Below are 19,739 nucleotides of genomic sequence, written 5' to 3'. Positions count from 1 at the left end.
TATTCTGTGTCCTCTATCTCCTTTTGCATACTTAATTAACCTTCTGTTCTCTCGGCTCAGGTGGTGGAGTACAGTGGAGGCAATGTTTACGTGACAGCTTGCTCCCAAAGCCTCACCTAATTTTTACTCTCTCTCACACACACACACACACACACACACACACACACACACACACACACACACACACACACACACACCCATATAGGACCCTTTGCTGAGACAGGGTATTCCTGGCAGACACATCCCTGTCTGGCAGATTCCCGTATCACCATGGAAACCTAGCATCAGTTGTTCCTAGACAATCAGAGCCGCACGTGGTGGATCCGCTCCCCTCGGTCATCATTGCCAATAAGGCTGCAGACTTTAAACAAACACGCTGTGCGGATTGCAGAAACACAATTATAGTCTCAGAAATCTGACAAGTTATGCAAGACATGCCGACAGTAATGAGGTGGTTTATTGTATTATATGTTCAGCGGTGGAGAGTCGCTAAGTGCATTTCTTAAGTACTATGCACATTTGAAGCACTTGTATTTTACTTGTCCATTTTCTTTTAATTCCACTTAAGCCTCTCCTACCTCCTTTGTAGTTTTTTTTATAATTTAAGTTTCTTTTAGTTCATAAAACTGTTTTGTTATTAATAATGCGAAAACATTTCATGGCTTGAAACATGAAGATTATATTACATTTGGATCTGTCATAATATGATTTGTTTAATACTTGTTACAAGCCAAACAAACCTTTAATCCAAAAGTAATCAGCCAATGAATTAAGTATGAAAATAATAATTGGCTGCACTGTTATACAAATGGCCAATGACTCGTAAAACTGCAGAGGTAAAATGTTGATTTTACATTGATCCATGAGTAATTATAACTGAGTATATAATAGTGTATATTTCGTTTTTTTTAAACTTTTCAGTAGATTTTCTTGAATATACTTACTATACTTACTATTATACTACATTTTGCCAAAGTAATATTCCCAATGTCTATTTCCTTGTCCCTGTTTGTTACATCGTATTTTTACATTGTGGTATTAGTACTTAGTTATAGTAATAGTATTAGTAAACACTTGGCACAGTCGGTGCATATTTCCCTAAGTGCATTGCATTTGATTTCAACATGTCCCAGTGTCCCGAACAGAGGGCCCTCATGGACAACACTCCTGCTGACCAGTTGCTCTGCTGGGACAGCTGCACTGGCCTGAAGACCCTCCCTGAAGCCCAAACACACTCTCAGCTGGACACACAGGAATGTCTCTCTCTATGTCCTTGCATTGTTTTCAATGTTTAGTGTGTGAGAGTACATGCATATGTGTGTGTGAGAACAAGTGTTTATTTGTGTGTGTCTGACAGGCTCCTCCAATTGAGACACCCACTTTTCTTGCACCTCCTCGCCACTCTGGTGGTGAAGGATGACTCAGGCTTAAATGAGTCTTTCTTTCTTTCCTTCTTTCTATCACATTGACCCAGCAGAACATAAGCACTTCACCACTTCGCCCCACTGAGTACCTACTTATCGGTAAAAGTCATCAATAATGACTCACACCTGGTGTTATGTTTGATTTTTAGAAAGCTTGGTAGGCTGTTATTTCATCTGTAATGTATGGCCTTCAGGATAAAAGTTAATGTTGGTTTATATCTGGATTGTGGGCATGAAGTAGAGGTTGGGGTTCCTGTTGAAAGTATAGTTAGGTTAAGGTGTAGTATAAAGGTGAATAATTGGCAGATCCAGTCAAATCATACCAGTGAAAGCGGAAAACTGACCCAGAAATCCTGTAGCTCCAACCTTACAACTGGTTTCTAATAGTTTAATTGAATACGTGTTGGTGTTTACCCCAGGACCAGGTTTCCCTATAGCATTATCCTGCATGGGTCAAGTTTTAGGGTTAGCTGGGTCATTTTGATGTTCACATTGAAGTCATCGGGGGTGTGGTTTTAGGTCAGGACATTATGAACTTGTTAAAGTTGGTGTGAACTTGGTCTGGTGTCAGTGAAAGTAGGATGTTCTTTACAAATATAAAAGATCAAAATGATGAGTAGCATAGAATCATCACATGACTCAGAAGTGTTTAACAACCCAGGCACGACCACACGATCACGCACTTTGCTTTTTTTTTTATCAGGTGATTGCTTTTCTGTCGTTTATCAGGACTCTCTGTATCTCTCTCTCTCTCTCGCTATCTAAATATGACTCTGTTTCTCTGAACAGTGAAGCCCTGCCTCTTACATGCCTGTTCAGACTGGTGCATCAATGAGGGAATTAAAGCAATGCAGCTGCTCATAATTCAAATTGTTAAATCAAACTTAAGCGTAACTCTCAGTGTGAGTGCTGAGGGTGTGTGAGCAGATCCTGAACAAAGAGCTGGCTGCTACTGGTGGAGAGGGCTGGGTTTGCTCTCCAGACTGCTAAGGGATTTTTTTAGACTCTCAGACGGGACCATCGGACACAAGGCAGGGCTCGGTAAGGAAACCAAAACATGTAAAAAATATATTTGTACTAATTAATCCGTTCAGATTTCAGTCCCAAAATGTTGGAAAGGGGAAGATCATGATCATAGGGAGTATACAGGATTGTAAGTGTTACCTCGATAAATAAATAAATTGACAATGTAATCGATATTTATGACTGAAACACATTAGGAACTTTCCCCCCAATTGGATTTTCCTTTGAATCCTGATGGTAGCCCGGTGGTTTCGGTCCTATTTCCAGTCGGTGTGTGATGGATGTGGGTTTATGGCAGGCGGGCTGGGCAGTTGTCCGAGGTTTTCCACTGAAACGTCAGATGTTTGCTCACCGGTTATTTCAGATACTGTGATCCTCCCGGCGTCCTGACGTCAATTTATAAGGACCAGCACCAGCAGTGCAGGGCGGCAGCAGAAACAGCAGAGAGGAGCGGGACCATGTCGTTGTGATATTCTTCATTTATTGCTGAGCATTCGGGTAGGATTATCTTTGTTTTCCATTGCTTTCTTTTCTTTCTTTTCCCTGTAATCGAGTTGTCTCGATCTCGTGGTGAGCCTGGCTTTCTCTCATTAATATTCCCTTTTCATTGTATGGGTAATTATGGCAAATGATCTTCTATACTATACTATAGTACAACTATAATAGGGTTTATTGGTCGGTTAACCCAAATAGTTGGTGTTAATAATGGTATGAATTATTGGTGTGAATTGTCGGAGTTTAAGACTGTGGGCTCTTTCTTTGTATAGCGCACCGGTATCTCTTTGTCTCTGAAATACGTTATTATTAGCAGACTACAATACTATCATAGCGTTTTATGTAAGGCTTCTCCGTCCACTTCTGGTGAACAGAGGATCAGTGTGTGCTGCTCCGAGGCTCCGCAGTGAAGGTGTTTGTCTGACACGTTGTGTCTCCAGCTGGCAGCAGATCTGGGATCAGCCAGAAGCCAAGTAATTTCTATTTATTGCACAAAATCAGATTTCAAAATAAGTGCATTTTAAATAAATCAAAGTAGGTGTTATGAATACCTGCTGGTCCGAGCTGATATGGAGATCCTCTTCATAAAGCAGATAAAGGGGATTCCTCTGCATCACCTCAGCTACCACCACATCCCCATAGCAACAGATAGTAAAACCAACAATGGAGCTGAAGATTAATCCATTCATCAAATAGTTGTCAACTATTACTATAAACGTAACACATTTTTTGAATTGATTAATTGCCAAGAGTTATTTATTAAGAAAATAAAATGTAAAAATTACCAAATTCCCTCTTCTTTAATGTGAGTACTTTCTGGATAGTTTACTCCTTTATGACAGTTAAATATGTCTTCGTGTTGAGGATGTCATCTTGGGCTTTGAGTTGAATTTTCACCATCATCTGACAATTTATAGACCAAAGCGTGAATCGACATGAGATATAGCAGCCTTAACTAGCACTCAGTGTTCCCAAATCTAACTATTGCCAAATATATTTCACAGTAAAGCTCTGAAAATGGAGATAGGACATTATGCTGCTAATCTGTCCAGCATCTTCTGTGAAAAGTGTTATAAAACTCTGACAGTAGCCTGGTATCTCTCACCAGTGACTGACCACAGCCTGAGCTGAAGAGGGGGGTCCCAATCCCGACAGTGTGTGCAGCAATGGGAAAGGACTACTACAAGACCCTGGGCATCTCCAAGGGTTCCAACGAGGATGAGATCAAGAAGGCCTACCGACGCATGGCCCTGCGCTTCCACCCCGACAAGAACAAGGACGCCAACGCAGAGGAGAAGTTCAAGGAGATCGCAGAGGCCTATGAGGTACTCAGCGACCACAAGAAGAGGGTGGTCTATGATCAGCTAGGAGAGGAAGGTGAGTAGGGGGCAGGGGGGGGTTCATGTCTGGGTTTGATCCTGTCTGTCTGTGTATGATCACAGACTGAAAGCGGTCAGAGTGCAGGCCTTGTTATACATGCGTTATGATGTATTAAGTTGTTATTGAAATAGATCAGGAACAGCATGTTATATCATAGTGAAGGGCTTTGGGGGGAGGGGAGGGGGGTCAATCACTCAAGTAATGATACTGTGTTCTTCCATGCTTTCTTGTAAGTGTGTGTATGTGCGGAAACGTGTGTGTGATTGTTGTCTTCAGTGCCAACAACACTTGCTAGCTCTAATACCTCATAGTCTCAGCTGCTAGTGTAGTGTGTGTGTGTGTGTGTGTGTGTGTGTGTGTGTGTGTGTGTGTGTGTGTGTGTGTGTGTGTGTGTGTGTGTGTGTGTGTGTGTTAGCTGACAGACAGATGGCTTAAGATCATTACGTGGTTGAGTTATGAATAGCGGCGGCTGCTGAACATTTGTGGGTGTTTCATGCATGTGTCTCTGTTGAAAAGGTGTGTGGGTGTTGGATGGAGTGACCTGGTATTTGATGAATTCCACCACCAGGGCTGTGTGCAGATCACTGATGCTGTGGGATTTACCTGCCCACGTGGGCTGTGCTCTTCTCTGTGCTCTTACCCACACAAAGTCTTTTCTGAACACGGTCCTGTGTCTGGTATCTGACTTCATTTTGATGTGTGTTTTTCAGCACATTTGGTGTTTTGCACGTCTCACGTTCCTCTCTCTCCTATTTCTTTCAGGTTTGAGGAATGGTGGTAGCAGCACTTCAGGTATTCCTGGCAGCTCAACGTACCACTACACCTTCCATGGAGACCCCCACGCCACCTTCGCCTCCTTTTTTGGCGGCTCCAACCCCTTCGACATGTTTTTTGGCTCCAACCGCAGCCACAGCCGCTCCAACGGTTTCTCCTTTCACAACGACCACGACGCAGAGCAGGACATGGACATGGAAGAGGAAGACCCCTTTGCTCATATCGGGAGGCAGTTCGGCTTCCCAGCGGGGGTGAACAACGGCTTCCCAGGAGAGGGTCGCAGGAGGCGGGGGGTGCACTCAGAGCGCCTGGGCACAGGGCGAAAGCATCAGGACCCCCCGGTGGTCCACGAGCTGAAGGTCTCGCTGGAAGAGATCTTCCACGGCTGCACGAAGCGAATGAAGATCACGCGGCGCAGGCTGAACCCGGACGGCCGCAGCATGAGGACAGAGGACAAGATCCTCAACATTATCATCAAGAAGGGATGGAAGGAGGGGACCAAGATCACCTTCCCCAAGGAGGGGGACGAGACCCCTGAGAACATTCCTGCCGACATAGCCTTTGTGCTGAAAGACAAAGGGCACGTCCACTTAAAGAGAGACGGTTCCAATATCATTTTTAACTGCAAGATCAATCTAAAAGAGGTGCGTTGTCATCCATTATCTCTCTCTTTTGTGCCTCTGCTCATCTGTCTATCTGTAGTGCTCTCTCTTTGTCTCAGTGCATGCAAATTAGTAGATAATGTTGCTGAGGTTGGAAGTTTGATTCCTAGTGGAGCAAACCAGACGGAAAAGTTAATGCATTCATCGAGCTTGATAACTATGTTCGTTATTCTCGCGTCCAGGAGAGAAGCTTTAAAAGGAGACTAAATGGAGTCTTTGAGAAGGTTCAAATGGGTACTTTAATTAAAAAAGGCGCGGTAGTGTTACAAGCAGAATATTGTTCAGGTGAGGAGAGAAAGGCTGCAGCTTCCTCTCGCAGTGGTCGGCCTTGCAGAAGAGACCCCACAAGTATTCGTCCTTCCCGCTTGCTGGCTGTTTGCTCCTCCTCTCTGGGGGCTGTGGTGACGTAGGAGACTTCCCCCTCGTTCTTCTGTGTCCGATATTGCGTTAAACGGAGGATTTCGACATTTTACATTCATTGCTTACTTCCACATGCCCTTTCTCCTCCTTATCACTTTCATAACTTTATATGTAATACATGTTAACGGCGTCAATAGCAAATTTAATGATACTAATAGACGGTAATCCCGGATGTCGTCATAAAGGATTTTCAGAATAAAAACTTTGTATTGAGAACTTCCGGTTTTTTCCAGAATAAAATAGTATTTAAACTGACGGTATGTTCTAACTAAATTATGCCATAAAACATTGATTTTAATTTCTAACAAGCTGCAAAGGCTTGGATGAAAATCTAAAAATGGCCTTTTCTTTGTACCATTCATATCTTGTCAAATGGTGAAAAGGTGTGAATTTAATATAAGGCTATTACTATTTCTCGGGTAGGTGGATACATGTCATGTTAAGGAGGGAGTGTGTGTGTGTGTGTGTGTGTGTGTGTGTGTGTGTATGTGTGTGTGTGTGTGTGTGTGTGTGTGTGTGTGTGTGTGTGTGTGTGTGTGTGTGTGTGTGTGTGTGTGTGTGTGTGTGAGTGTGTGTGTGTGTGTGTGTGTGTGTGTGTGTGTGTGTGTGTGTGTGTGTGTGTGTGTGTGTGTGTGTGTGTGTGTTTGTGTGTGTTGCTGAAGCCAGCAGGATCAGTGTGAGAGGAGCAGCAGAATGTGATGTCCTTGTGCGACCGGCATCCTCCTCACTTGTTCTGCACTGCTGTATGAATTAATATCCATACACGCACATGCAGGCAGGCACAACAAAACTACACACAGGCATAAACATCCACTTGGGCACACACTCTTTTGCATCTTCAAGGGTATTTGCAAACACACTCGGTTGTTAAAGATTAATTGTAGTGTGACAGTGGTGACAATCCAGGCTGCTATTAATGTGACTGGCAGGACATTTAATTAGCCGCTCCTACGGGGGCATCGGGTCCAGCACAGCTCTGCTCTGCTGGCAGAATAGCGCTGCCACTCACTGGCCTGCGCTTCACATGGCTGGCTTAATGGCAGGTGTTATCAAAGAGTCGGAGATGTCAGGGAGAGTAGTTTGTTCTCCACTCAAACACATTTTGAACATTTTCCCTCTAAAAGCAGCACCGACTCCATGAGGTCATTCAATGGTAAACAAGGGTCCCTGCACGTCATGAAGACAGTCTATTTAATGAGGGCACAGTGCAGTTGATTAAGTTGCACTAAGCAGGAGATGGCTTTTGAACAAACCCACAACGATTAAGTTTGCACTGCAGCTAAGTCCTCTGCTCTTATGGCAGCCAGATAATAGACTCAATTCTGATGCAGCTCAAGACGGGATGGGGGAGAGAAGTGGAGCTTAGAATAGGGGGTGGACGGGCTATCTTGGGAATATTAGGGAAGTGGGTCAGATGATTCAGTATCCAAAGCAAAGAAGAGCTCATATTCCTCTGCTCCACTCTGCTTTCCTGACGATGTGATTCAGGAAGCAACGGCAACATGCTGCACACAGGCCATATATAATGTTGCAGATGTTATGCAATGCACCCGTATATAATAAACCAGGCCAACAAGATGATTGTTTCCAGTCAGTGCCCATTCTAAACAACAACAATATTGGTTATTGTGCAGTCTATAGTCTCATTTCGCCCCCTGTATTGAGTCACCATGCTCAGGTTTGTTTACAGCCTGAAGCATGTCCCGGTGAGCAGTTTTTATTTAGTGCCGCCAAACTCGTTTGACCTCGCTGTAAACTCCTCGGAGACTCTGCTTTGCTAGAGGCAGCCCTGCGATGTCTTCACCTTGACAGCAGTCAGAAGCAGTTAGAGCGCTTAGCAGGAATTTGACACATTGATTTCCTTGAGATGGACCTATATTTGCGTCTTTCTGCCGTTAATGGTCCCTCTGCAGTGTGTTGGTATCATCTGTGACCGTGCATGTCTAGCTCCTGTCACTCAGCTCAGCAGCGAAAACCCACGTCCAAAACACACGTAGGTGCTAACTGTAGCTGTGAGGCTCCAAAGGCAAAGTGGGCCATTTACAGCAACACTTCTGATATCAATTAAAAAGGCAAGTATACAGTTTATCCGTGATGGTAGAATATGTTCAGTCAGTGGGAGTGAGGAAGCATGTGCATATTCAAGCAATTGTTATGCAAATACTTAAACACAGCAGAAGCTGAATAGATGGCCCACAGCTTTGCTTATTATTTTCTCCATCAATCATTTGTTTTATAAAATGTCAGGAAATAGTGAAATATATCCATCCTAGTTTGTCAAAGTCCACGTTGATTTCTTTAAATGTCTTGTTTTTTCAGTCCAAAACAAAAAGATATTCAGTTTAATGTTATGTAAAGCAGAGAAACGCAGGAATTCTTGATAATTTAGAAGACGTTTTTGATTAAAAAACATTTAATGGATTATCATAGTAGTTGGGGATTATTATCTTCGACTTGAATAGTTCACTAATGAAGCTTAGTCAACACATTTTGGATTATGAGTAGACTTTTAACGAGTCCTTTTGGTTAAAAAAAGCTGATCATAACTGCCAGGTGCCATGTAAGAAAGATGTTTAACATTAGGATGTGACCCTAAAGGAATGAAGGTCATCTGTAAAAGTATAGCCAATTCAAAGTGTGTGTGTGTGTGTGTGTGTGTGTGTGTGTGTGTGTGTGTGTGTGTGTGTGTGTGTGTGTGTGTGTGTGTGTGTGTGTGTGTGTGTGTTTGTTTTGCTGTCTCTAAAGCGGTTGTCTGAGCTCAGGCTTATGTAATCAGTGGGTCCTCATATCAGCTGCTAACGTCATGGCAACCTGTCTGTGTGTAAGACTTGTGTTCGTGAATGGACGTGTTCATAGCAAGAGGATGAGTTTCCATCACAGTCACAGGCTTACTCACTTATCATGTATGTAGCGTGTAAAAGGAGGATGATGTTGTGGCTGGAAAACTCTGTCTGTCCTGAGAAGCAGCTGCTCTGCCCGACTGAACTCCAACTGTTAACACGTCAGACTAGACATAAAACATCTCCAGGAGCTTTAATACAACATTGGTGGCATGACGACAGGGACCTGGTGTGAGAGGTTAAGCATGTGCCAATCCCGGTAGAATCACTATTACATCATGACAGACTAAATACCTCGGGAGTGTAAAGACTTGGTATGCTTTGGACTGAGAAGGATACATCAACGACTTAATGAGCTTCCTAGCTTGATGAAATGTGTCTTAGACATTAATGAGCAGAACATCTCAACATGAATTCCTCTCTTAATAGAGTATTCAGCCTCTTTTGATGTCTTTTTAATTCTCTCCGGTACCACACAAATGCTTTATCTCATGGTTTATCTCATCTCTTACACATGCCATTACCTCTGCCTGAAAGGGATTCATGCTTCCCAGACAATACAAGGACTTTAGTGATCCCCTAACTTTCCTTTAGCACCACCGTTTGGTGATTTTGCTGAAAAGTCCCAATAACTAGTAAACTATCACCTTCCCCTCTGGATGAATTGTAATCACTTCTCTTTAGTTCATCTGCCTCAGCTGTACCTTGTGTTTTAAATTGAATCAAAGCAATAATCAATCATTGATAATTGGCTAATCTTAACTTGTGCCCATGCTAAATTGGTAACCAAAGATCAGACTAATAGCGTATGGTCAGGGTCAGGGTTAGGGTGTGTGTGTGTGTGTGTGTGTGTGTGTGTGTGTGTGTGTGTGTGTGTGTGTGTGTGTGTGTGTGTGTGTGTGTGTGTGTGTGCGTGTGTGTGTGCGCGTGTGTGTGCGCGTGTGCGTGTGTGTGTCTCTCCTTGCCCTGCCAGCCCATCTGACAAGCCCTCCAACTATTTACGAGCTCAGCCGATTCCTGCCTCACTTCATTAGTCCCGGCTATGAGACCGTTGCTTAAATTAGACCCCTTGTGCAATGTGAAGCCCCTCCAACACTCACACAACTACACACTCACGCACACTTCTACCTACACAGACACACACAGACACACACACATACACAATGAACAGAACAGACGCACGGAAGTTTGAAATGTTCAGATGACATACTGAGAGAAGATAAGCTAAAGTCTTGAGTTCATGGAAACATGAAGTCATTGAGATATTCACGGCTTTGGCATTTCCTTCCTACTCAAAATGTTAACTGCACTGCTCTTTTACTTTTAACCCAGATATACTGTGCATATGTTACTATTTCTTCACAGTAATTTGTCATATTCTTGTTGTGTTTCCTTTGTTTCAATTGTTATGGGTTTTTAAAAACATTTTTACAATAGATTTTTCATCTGTTTTAATTTTTTTAATTTGCTTTTATTTAACATTTAATTTTCTCTTTCTATGTTTATGGAAACACATAAACCAAAGCAAATTCCTTGTATGTGAAAACCTACTTGGCAAAAAGACAAATTCACATTTTCATTTGAACCCTCCCTTCTCTTCCTCTCCAGGCGTTGTGTGGCTGCACAGTTAGCATTCCCACGTTGGAAAACCGCATCATCTCGCTCCCGTGTCACGACATCATCAAGCCGGGGACGGTGAAGCGACTCAGAGGGGAAGGCTTGCCGTTCCCAAAGAACCCGTCACAGCGCGGCGACCTCATCGTGGAGTTCTCTGTCCGTTTTCCCGACAGAATTCCCCCTCAGTCCAGAGAGATTATCAGACAACATCTCCCCCAGTCATAGGAGGACTCACCGTACCCCCCATTACCTCACTTCAGACTAAATGACCCAAACCCTAGTTCTCAACCCTTCCGACCCTTATTGTAGTTTCCCTTCCCACTTCCTGATGTCCTCAGTTGACACACGCAGCATCGAACAGACGCTGCTGTTTGAAGGGACTTTGCAGTGGGAGGACGGAGGAACAATGCCAAGATGAGTGGCAGAATCAGGATGTAATTATTCATCTTTGTTTTGTTTTCAGGCCCAATCAAACACACACAAACACACACAAACAAACACACACACACACACACACACACACACACACACACACACACACACACACACACACACACACACACTCACACACACACACACCCACACAGAGAGAGCCGAGCAGCAGAGTTGTGTTGAGGGTGGGCTCAGCACCATGAGCTGTTTTTCTCTTAACACAGTTTTTTTTACGGATTTGTCAGTGGGTTTTATATGCTGTCCAACTCTCTGATCCTCAACTTTTTGTGATAGGATGAAGTGTAAGATCTTTCTTTTTGTTTTTAAAGAAACTTTTTTCCAGGGTTTTTCTTTCTGAAGGAAGTTTTAAAGAGGATTATTTATTTGTACCTTGAGTGTACCAGCAGTGTGTTTAGTGTAAACCCCGGTTTTAACTTAACCCCTTCCCCCCTATTTGCCGCCTATTAGTTTGTAGGCCATTTTGTCGTCTCCTATAATCAGCTGTATACTGATGCGTGATTCACTGCGCATTTATAGTACTGCTCTACTCCAAACAATATGAGCGTATCTCCGCTTCATTAGAAAATCTAGGTATGACAATCATGGACAATAACAGCAGTGTAAGCTCGGACAATACAATCTACACATCATATGGGTGCTTTCCCTTCTGAACTGCCTGGCTTGCTATCTGAGGGACATTCAGGTGCCTTAGCACGGTGTCATAACACACGTATGTGAACACACATACACACACAATGTTACACTGTAATAAACACAACCAGCACAGACGATGCCCTATGCTTTTTTAGACAATAACAACTGGTGATCTTGCACAACCTTCAGTAAGCAATGTAATGTCAATCACCATATTATACTTTTATGTGAGTGAGGACATTTTTGGAGAGAAAATTGCTGAAATTTGCCAGTGCATCCCTGTTAAGTGCCATACAAGTACAGGTTGTATAGGAATATATCTGAAGCCTGTCGTAAACAGTGGACCTTTCTCTGGGAAACACAGCTTTATTTATTCTGATGCCTCCTGTGCCATTTGAAGGCCATATTTCGGTGCTACTGGAGGCAGTGCCAATGTAGACCAATTCTGTGTCTACTTGGTTTCATGGTTTTTGATATCTGCTTGTTTCCTCTGTAACATGTGTACATCAAATGTGTTTTGATGTTTAGGAAACCGTTTTTTTTAACATTGCAGCTGCCGTTCTCTGTCTGAGCTGCAGGGGGCTCTGATCCTCTCTTCAGCTCTTCCTACTGTACGACAGAGATATGATGTATGTGTGAGAATGGTTTCATGCAGGCAGCAGCAGAAGGTCATATATCACGTCAATGGGAAAATGTTTGTTGAAACATGTTGATAAATGCACTTTTATGTCATTCAAGACAAATTGACTAACTATGAGATGGTGGGAAAGACTTGAATGACTTGGGTGTGAGCGTCCTGCTGCTCGGGGCCTGGGAGGGGGGGACTGTGGCGACAACAGGAAGCACAATTGCAGCTGCTGGAAGCCTGTCACTGCTTAGGTGCATTCAATAATATTTATGATCTTTTCAAAATAGCTACAAATAAACCAAATGTGTGAACTTACAGTGTGTGTCATTTGAGTTTCTCATTCAAGAATGATCACCTCCCTGAGTATGTTAACAGCATTTGCACCTCACATTCTTACATTAATAAGTATGTTAACATGTGTTTACACAACTATAGGGACTTTTGAGGTTCAAGAAAATACTTGTCAGAGTTTATAGATGTTTTAACTTCACAGTCTACTTTATATTTTCTACTTTTTAATGCTGTTTTAATTCTATTTTGAGATGTTTAATTTCTAGTATTGTTTATTTCTACTCTTTAATTTCTACTTATGTGCAATGCCTTATTTTGTTTGTTTATGCTGCAACGCAAACATTTCACAATTTGGGATCAATAAAGTACCTCTTATCTTATCTTAAAACAGGATTTGTTTTGAAAATACTTAAAATAAGAGCTTAGGAAACTTTAGCAGTTCCATCTAGGAGAGATTTTCCCTCCAAACACCTAACATGGTTTTGTTTGTTTCCTGTAATTCAAAAAGGTAAAGTTGGACATTATGCCGTTAAAGACAAGCCCAACAAATGTATTAAAAAGTGTGTGTTGCAGAACTTTGTTTTTCGGCTTTTCTACCTGACGGTGGCTCCTTGAGAGGGGCCCCTGGGTTCAGAACCAGTGGACCAAAACTGAACTGTATAGACAACTGACCTGTTACAACAGTAAAATGCTGCTTAAACCATGGATGCTTAGACCTATTAGATTTAATATTGCACCTAATAATAGAATAGCAATCACAGGGGGCACTTCTGTGCAGAATAAGTCTTTTTTGGTACAATTAACTGTTGGATTTTTCCAGTAATGCAGTTTTTTCCATCGTTTCCAAGACTACTTCTTCCATCACAGCTCATTCTCTGTTGGTACAGATATGTCTGGCAGAGAGGTTTAGGAATAAAGATGATCATAAGCTTTAAAAATAACTAGGTTTCTCAACCCAGAATAACATCAGTAGAAAACTAAATGATGTGTGAACGAACTGACAGATCTGCTTTAACCAACAAATGGAGATAAGAAATTGTTTTAAGAATCTTGTTTGATCAAACATCACCAATAAATATTTAACTTTCTGTTTTTTTGTTGAGCAGAGTTTGGCCATTTTCCACGAGTTTGAGTTACAGATAAACAACGGAGGCAGACTTTGACCTCTGTTCAAATCCAGATGGACAGCTATACCCTCCGCTGGTCACCGCTCCGTCTACCAGAGCTATTACAGGTAGGAACTAAAGTCTAAACTTAAAAAACAAATAGACAATAACTCACTTCATGTTTAATGTAAAGCATTAATGAATGACATGCTGTGTTGTGCTGCTGGGTCAGGAGGCAGGGAATCTGTGTTAACTGACTCGATCATGTGAAACAAATTGTGTGTGTGTGTGTGTGTGTGTGCGTGCGTGTGTGTGTGTGTGTGTGTGTGTGTGTGTGTGTGTGTGTGTGAGTGTGTGTGAGTGTGTGTGTGTTTGCATCACATGATTAGGAAGGCTCATTGAAAGGCTGTGAGATGTGCTGCAGTAACACCGCACTGTGACTAATGCCAAATACCTGAACCATCTATTTCTGGCGATAGGGCAGAGGGTTTATATCTCCACTGAGACACAGAGAGTGGATAAAACAAATAACAAAAAACAGGCCACCAAATGATTTATATTGTTTTGCTGCTGTCTGCTGTGTCTTTTTATAGACATGTGTGATGGCTAATGGCTGGAGTGTATGAACACACAGCCAGAGGTGGGAGAAGTACTCAGATCTTGTACTTCATTAAAAGGAGAAGTAGCAGAGTGTAGGAATACTCTGTTACAAGTAAAAGTCCTGCATCAAAATGTTACTCAAGTAAAAGTACAAAAGTATAAGCATCAAAATATACTCAAAGTACCAAAAGTAAAAATACTTGTTATGCAGATTGGTCAATTTCAGAATAATATCATCATATGTTTTGATAATAATTATTGATGCATTAATGTGTTTATCAAAGCTGAAAAAGGTGCAGCTAGTTTTAAATACTTTGTATACTGCACTGTGAATTTACTCCAGTTGTGACTAAAGTCTGATTTAAGTGTTGAATATATTTCACATCATTAATCCAAATCTGCAAAGTAACTAAAGGTACTAAATAAATGTAGTGGAATTAAAGTACAAAATGAGAATCCTCAAGTAAGTACAAATACCTCAAAATGATACTTGAGTACAGTACTTGAGGAAATGTACTCAAGTTTCCCTTCACCACTGCATAGCCCCTGCTGAAGTGCTGGAGTTAATGAATTCCGAGTGATAATCAGTAACAAAGTATTAGTACTTAGTCATGATGACTGGGTCGGTCCCACAGGAGTCGAAATGTGAACACCTCACTTCTCTGTCTGTCCCCTTCAGGTCTTCAAGGCTGAAACATGAGCGACTTCTTGACCCTCTCCACGGGGCAGAGGATGCCCGTGGTCGGACTCGGCACATGGAAGAGTGCTCCAGGACAGGTAGGGCTATAAAACCCCCACACAGGTTTTGAATCACATTTCTGGAAATTGTCATGTGATGAAAACGAGTGTTTTGTCTGTGTCCATGTGTCCTCAGGTGAAGCAGGCCGTGCTGGCAGCGTTGGATTGTGGGTACAGACACATTGACTGTGCTGCTGCGTACAGCAACGAGCAGGAGGTGGGGGAGGCTCTGTCTCTCAGGGTCGGCTCCGGGAAGGTGAGGAAAACTCTGGTTGAGCTTAAATCAGGCGTTGAGTTCATGCTTGACCTTGGAAACAGCAGTTGAAAAAACAAGTGTACCTGAAGATCCACTCACGTGCTTTCTCTGGTGCTTTCAACCAAACAGTGGAATTTGATTATTTGTGTTGGTAAAGCCCAAACAGAGTGAACATCATCGTATATATATTTAGTTTCTAAGTTATTATGGCTTTGGTAAATCGAGTATAGTAAGTGTTATGTTTAGGATTAAAGGAATACTTCACCCCTAAAAAGATCATTTGTATTTCAGTTACTCTCCCTGTTTTACCTTGAAATACTAAAGAACTCTCACACTCAGCTCAATGATCCAAGAAGAACCTAAAAGCTGACACAACTCAAATGTATTGACGTAAAAGGGGGTCAAAGTTGAGCAAAACCTAATTAAGTATTTACTCATAAACCTCATGAATATCAAAATCAGAGCTGAAACTTGTTCATGCTTTGTTTCTGGTTCAAACGTGTAGCTCAATCCTTCAACTATCAGGTATTTCCCTGTATTGAACATATGTTCTCCACCCATGATCCTTCCCCCTCCAGGCTCTGCGTCGAGAGGATGTGTTTGTAACATCCAAACTGTGGAATACCAAGCATGACCCGGAGGATGTGGAGGAGGCCTGCAGGACCAGCCTGGCCCACCTGGGTCTCTCCTACCTGGACCTGTACCTCATGCACTGGCCCATGGCCTTCCAGTGAGCCGCTGCACACACTTCACTGCCTCAGGCTCTGATCGGCTGTCATCGTGTGGATCAGAGTGATATGACATATTTTCATTATGTGGATGTTTCAGGCGGGGGAAGGAGCTGATGCCTCGGAGGGACGATGGAAGTATTTGTTACTCTGACACACACTACAGAGACACTTGGGCAGCCATGGAGAGCCTGGTGGACGAAGGTCTGGTGAAAGCTATCGGACTCTCTAACTTCAACGCCAGGCAGATGGATGACATCATCAGCACGGCCAGACACGCCCCTGTGGTGAACCAGGTAACATCTGGCTCTTATGGTCAAAAATAAATACATTTGATAACGTTTTTATAGGCTTGAAAACCTTCTTATTGTGCCACAGGTGGAGTGCCATCCTTATTTGTCTCAAGCAGATCTCCTGTCTCACTGTCGGTCAGTATGAAACTTTTCTTTATAGTCCATTAAATATTTTTTTCATTCAAATGTAACTTTTACTTTATGTCACTTTATATTTCTACTCCACTACATCTCAGGGAAGTTTATTGTATATCCTGTAGATAAAACTAACCAATATTATATTCAAGAACAACTGGAAAAAAATTGATTAATCAATTAACTGGAAACGATTATAGTTATCTTTTAGTCATTCTTCACAAAAAACACATACCCCGGCTCCAGCTTCATACATTTTTTTATGATTTCTTTAAATATTCCATCTCATGTATCGGTTTCTAATCACTGAGAAACCAAACATTAAAAAAGGAATTCAGGATTATTATCGGCTAAGATATACTAGTATAATAGTAACAGTCACATGGGACCTCATTCTGCAATTTTACTTTTAAGTACGATTTCATGATCATATTTCCTACTTTAACTTAAAAAACATTGCAATGTATTTTCAAAGCAGGTCTTTTCACAGTGTGGTATTAGTAGTATTCAGTAAATGATCTCCTTCCTCCATCACTGACAGTAACAGAGCACACACACCTCCTCCTCAGGTCTGTGGCAGTGTGTGTGACGGCCTACAGTCCTCTGGGCAGCGGGGACAGACCCTGGGCCGCTCCAGGTGACCGGAGTCTGCTGACGGATCCTCGACTAGCAGCCATCGCACAGAGATATCAGAAAACACCGGCCCAGGTCGTACTCAGGTGAGACAAAGCCTCAACCTCCAAATAACTTGTGAGCTCAAATGTACAACAGATCATCCCGGGCCTCTTTGCTTTACCTATTATGCAAAATCCACATGTCTTTTATACATCAACATGTGTCCCCTCTGTGTAAAGACATTCTGAAAGTTTCAGGAAAAAAGATTCGCTCACTTTTTGTCCTGATCCATTTATATAAAAACCTGTCTGAAAATGAGCTGATCAGATTTTGGCCACTTTATGATGTCATAACGATTTTTTGGCTTGTGTAACCATTAGCCAATCACCAACCAAGGTAACCCCCCCCCCCCCCCCCCCTTATCACCTGCATCTCCTTCTAGAGCACCATTGTGTCCTTTTTAACCAAATATCTCTCAGAGGGGCGTGGGGAGTGGCTCCTTATTTTCATCTAAAGTAACAGACTGAGGGTGTTTCTCAATGTCGGGGACGCTTCCTTGGTAGGACATGTCTTTCCGAGTCACTTCCTTCAGAAGCGAGACAAGAATCCTTCCTAGCCTCGGAAAACGAAGAATGGTGGAACAGGCTAACAGGTGTGCAGGTGTGCGTCATATGCGAGGCCCCGCCTTAAATGGAGCACGATTTCCGTGCGCAAAGCATTGTGGGGATTTTAAGACCGCGGAGGATACACACAGGGCCGCCCTCCCTACAGGCCAATCACGCAGGCTGCATGGGGCCCCGCCCTGTGCAGGGGGCCCCGCCCAGAGGGCCTCAGCTGCTGCGGCAGTTCTCTGCTCAGTTCTCCGCGCACCCCCCGCGAGAGTGAGAGGTGACAAGTGGAGCACGTCTGTAATCCGACACCGTTGCAATGAATCGACATCTGACCAAAGTTGGCCAGGGGCAGCCCTGGATACACATGTGCAGCCTCGAAATGTCTCGCTACGAAGGATGCCGGGATCGGTAGAATTCCAAGGAGCCTTGACATTGGAACAGTCCTTCGGCGGGACTCGATGACGTAGCATCCTTGATAGTGGCTCTGGAGCATCCTTCCTTGACATTGAGAAACACCCAGAGAATCAGCACTTTTGTAACAGGGCTGAAACAGAGGGGATTATGGGGATGCTACAATGATCTGTTTGGTATTTCGAGCCAAACACTTCAGAGACATGTTTTGTATATATCTGAGACCTATAATATATTGATGAAAAACAGTATAATAGGTGATCTTTAAATCTGTGGTGTCCTCCTGACAGGTGGCATGTTCAGAGAGGCGTGGTGTGCATCCCTAAGAGTGTGACGCCCTCCAGGATCCAGCAGAACCTGCAGGTGCTCGACTTTTCTCTGTCTGAAGACGACATGAAGCTGCTCGAGTCCTTCAACTGCAACCAGCGCCTAATCGTCCCAGCAGTGGAGGTGAGTCACTGAGATGATACTTCACTACATTTTAACAGGAAGGTTTCTCCAAGCAGAGCCCACTTTAACCTTTGACTTTATATACTTGCAACAGCCATCTCAGTCCAAAATTAACTTAAAGCTTGGACTCACAGACGACTCGGCTTGGGTGACACACCTACCTGTTTTAGATCGTCATGCATCTCAGATATACTCAGGGGAGACTCTTGCTTGCAAAGCTAAACTTCAGTATTCTTGTTCTGACTCCTTGGCTGCTATAGTTTATTATTTTGTAAACATATATAGCTTTGAGCTGAATTAACCAACAACTTTTTTACAGAGGGATGGCAAGAGAGTGTGGAGAGATGCAGAACATCCTCATTTCCCCTTCAATGATCCTTACTGAGGCGACACAAGATATATGCAATAGTGTTTTTAACATGATTGTCACAATAAAATATGAAAAATAATCTATTTTGTCTAGTTTTTCTGGGATGAATTATAACAATTTAAGCTTAGTGTTCTATAACCTATTCAACTAGTTAAGAACAAGTGTCTTCCACTGGCAGAGTGACACTGTGTGGCCGGTGGCAGAACTGCCTCTGTCCAGGGACGAGCGCTGATCACCTGCTTCCTGCTTCAGAGTGAAGACTCTTTCAAAGTAAATCACTGAAGGAGCCTGAGCCCAAACATTGATGAACTTACACCCGAGATGAGACGCCTAGTATCTGGCTTGAACTAGCATCACAGAGCAGCACACAGAGTTTACCTTCTTTCTTGCGACAACAGGGCATGTTCGTTTTTTTCTTTGAGGGAAATTTTTTAAGTTGTTGTCCTGTGGAAAAATGTAATCATAAGAAATGACTGCAGATAGAGCCATAAGAAATGAATGCAACTGATTATTTAATGTTGTTTTTATAGGCAATAATTTAAGCTTTGTTAGTTCCAGGTTTAATATGTGCAATAAGTTCATTTCAATAAGTTTTGCAATAAACATTGAACCAGTCTGGCCCTCGACTAGTACAGATTTTTTAATTTTGGCCAACTGTGCATTTGAGTTTGACACCCCTGCTCTACAAGTTTCCTTTATGGAACTGTTGTAACTATGATATACATGTACTATTGTGAAAAATACGTAATAAACTCAAATTAAACCATTACTATGTGTGCACACTTT

The 19,739-nt window shown here is 42.6% G+C and overlaps 2 protein-coding genes across 4 annotated transcripts; both read left to right on the top strand.

Moving 5' to 3' along the window:
* Positions 1-2,314: 2,314 nt before the first annotated feature.
* On the top strand, positions 2,315-11,203 carry dnajb5 (DnaJ heat shock protein family (Hsp40) member B5). Of its 3 annotated transcripts, none has more exons than XM_079687135.1 (5): positions 2,315-2,465; positions 2,812-2,945; positions 4,064-4,319; positions 5,085-5,740; positions 10,627-11,203. In XM_079687135.1, exons 3-5 carry the CDS (start codon positions 4,109-4,111, stop codon positions 10,858-10,860), a joined length of 1,101 nt encoding a protein of 366 aa, XP_079543261.1. In that variant the 5' UTR covers positions 2,315-2,465; positions 2,812-2,945; positions 4,064-4,108; the 3' UTR covers positions 10,861-11,203. The 3 variants fall into 3 exon arrangements, with proteins under 3 accessions (XP_079543261.1, XP_079543259.1, XP_079543260.1); XM_079687133.1 differs by having other exon boundaries at positions 4,051-4,319; XM_079687134.1 differs by lacking the exon at positions 2,812-2,945 and having other exon boundaries at positions 2,322-2,465; positions 4,051-4,319.
* A 2,537-nt stretch (positions 11,204-13,740) lies between these two features.
* Positions 13,741-19,032, top strand: akr1a1a (aldo-keto reductase family 1, member A1a (aldehyde reductase)). Its single transcript, XM_079686701.1, has 9 exons — positions 13,741-13,874; positions 15,026-15,123; positions 15,221-15,340; positions 15,919-16,070; positions 16,169-16,364; positions 16,447-16,496; positions 17,066-17,215; positions 18,424-18,583; positions 18,903-19,032. The coding sequence occupies exons 2-9, from the start codon at positions 15,043-15,045 to the stop codon at positions 18,966-18,968; spliced, it is 975 nt and encodes a 324-aa protein (XP_079542827.1). The 5' UTR covers positions 13,741-13,874; positions 15,026-15,042; the 3' UTR covers positions 18,969-19,032.
* Positions 19,033-19,739: the final 707 nt, after the last annotated feature.

Source organism: Notothenia rossii, assembly GCF_949606895.1.
Source record: "Notothenia rossii genome assembly, chromosome: 6".
In the NCBI taxonomy this organism is placed as follows: domain Eukaryota; kingdom Metazoa; phylum Chordata; class Actinopteri; order Perciformes; family Nototheniidae; genus Notothenia; species Notothenia rossii.
This window is presented reverse-complemented; position numbering and strand designations above follow the sequence as displayed.

Bases quoted from the DNA above. Each gene is read 5' to 3' on its own strand.
- dnajb5 (XM_079687135.1), top strand. From the start codon at position 4,109: ATGGGAAAGGACTACTACAAGACCCTGGGCATCTCCAAGGGTTCCAAC. The intron at 4,320-5,084 runs GTGAGTAGGGGG...TATTTCTTTCAG, and splicing joins TGATCAGCTAGGAGAGGAAG to GTTTGAGGAATGGTGGTAGC. The intron at 5,741-10,626 runs GTGCGTTGTCAT...CTTCCTCTCCAG, and splicing joins GCAAGATCAATCTAAAAGAG to GCGTTGTGTGGCTGCACAGT.
- akr1a1a (XM_079686701.1), top strand. From the start codon at position 15,043: ATGAGCGACTTCTTGACCCTCTCCACGGGGCAGAGGATGCCCGTGGTC. The intron at 16,071-16,168 runs GTGAGCCGCTGC...TGGATGTTTCAG, and splicing joins CACTGGCCCATGGCCTTCCA to GCGGGGGAAGGAGCTGATGC. The intron at 17,216-18,423 runs GTGAGACAAAGC...TCCTCCTGACAG, and splicing joins CCGGCCCAGGTCGTACTCAG to GTGGCATGTTCAGAGAGGCG.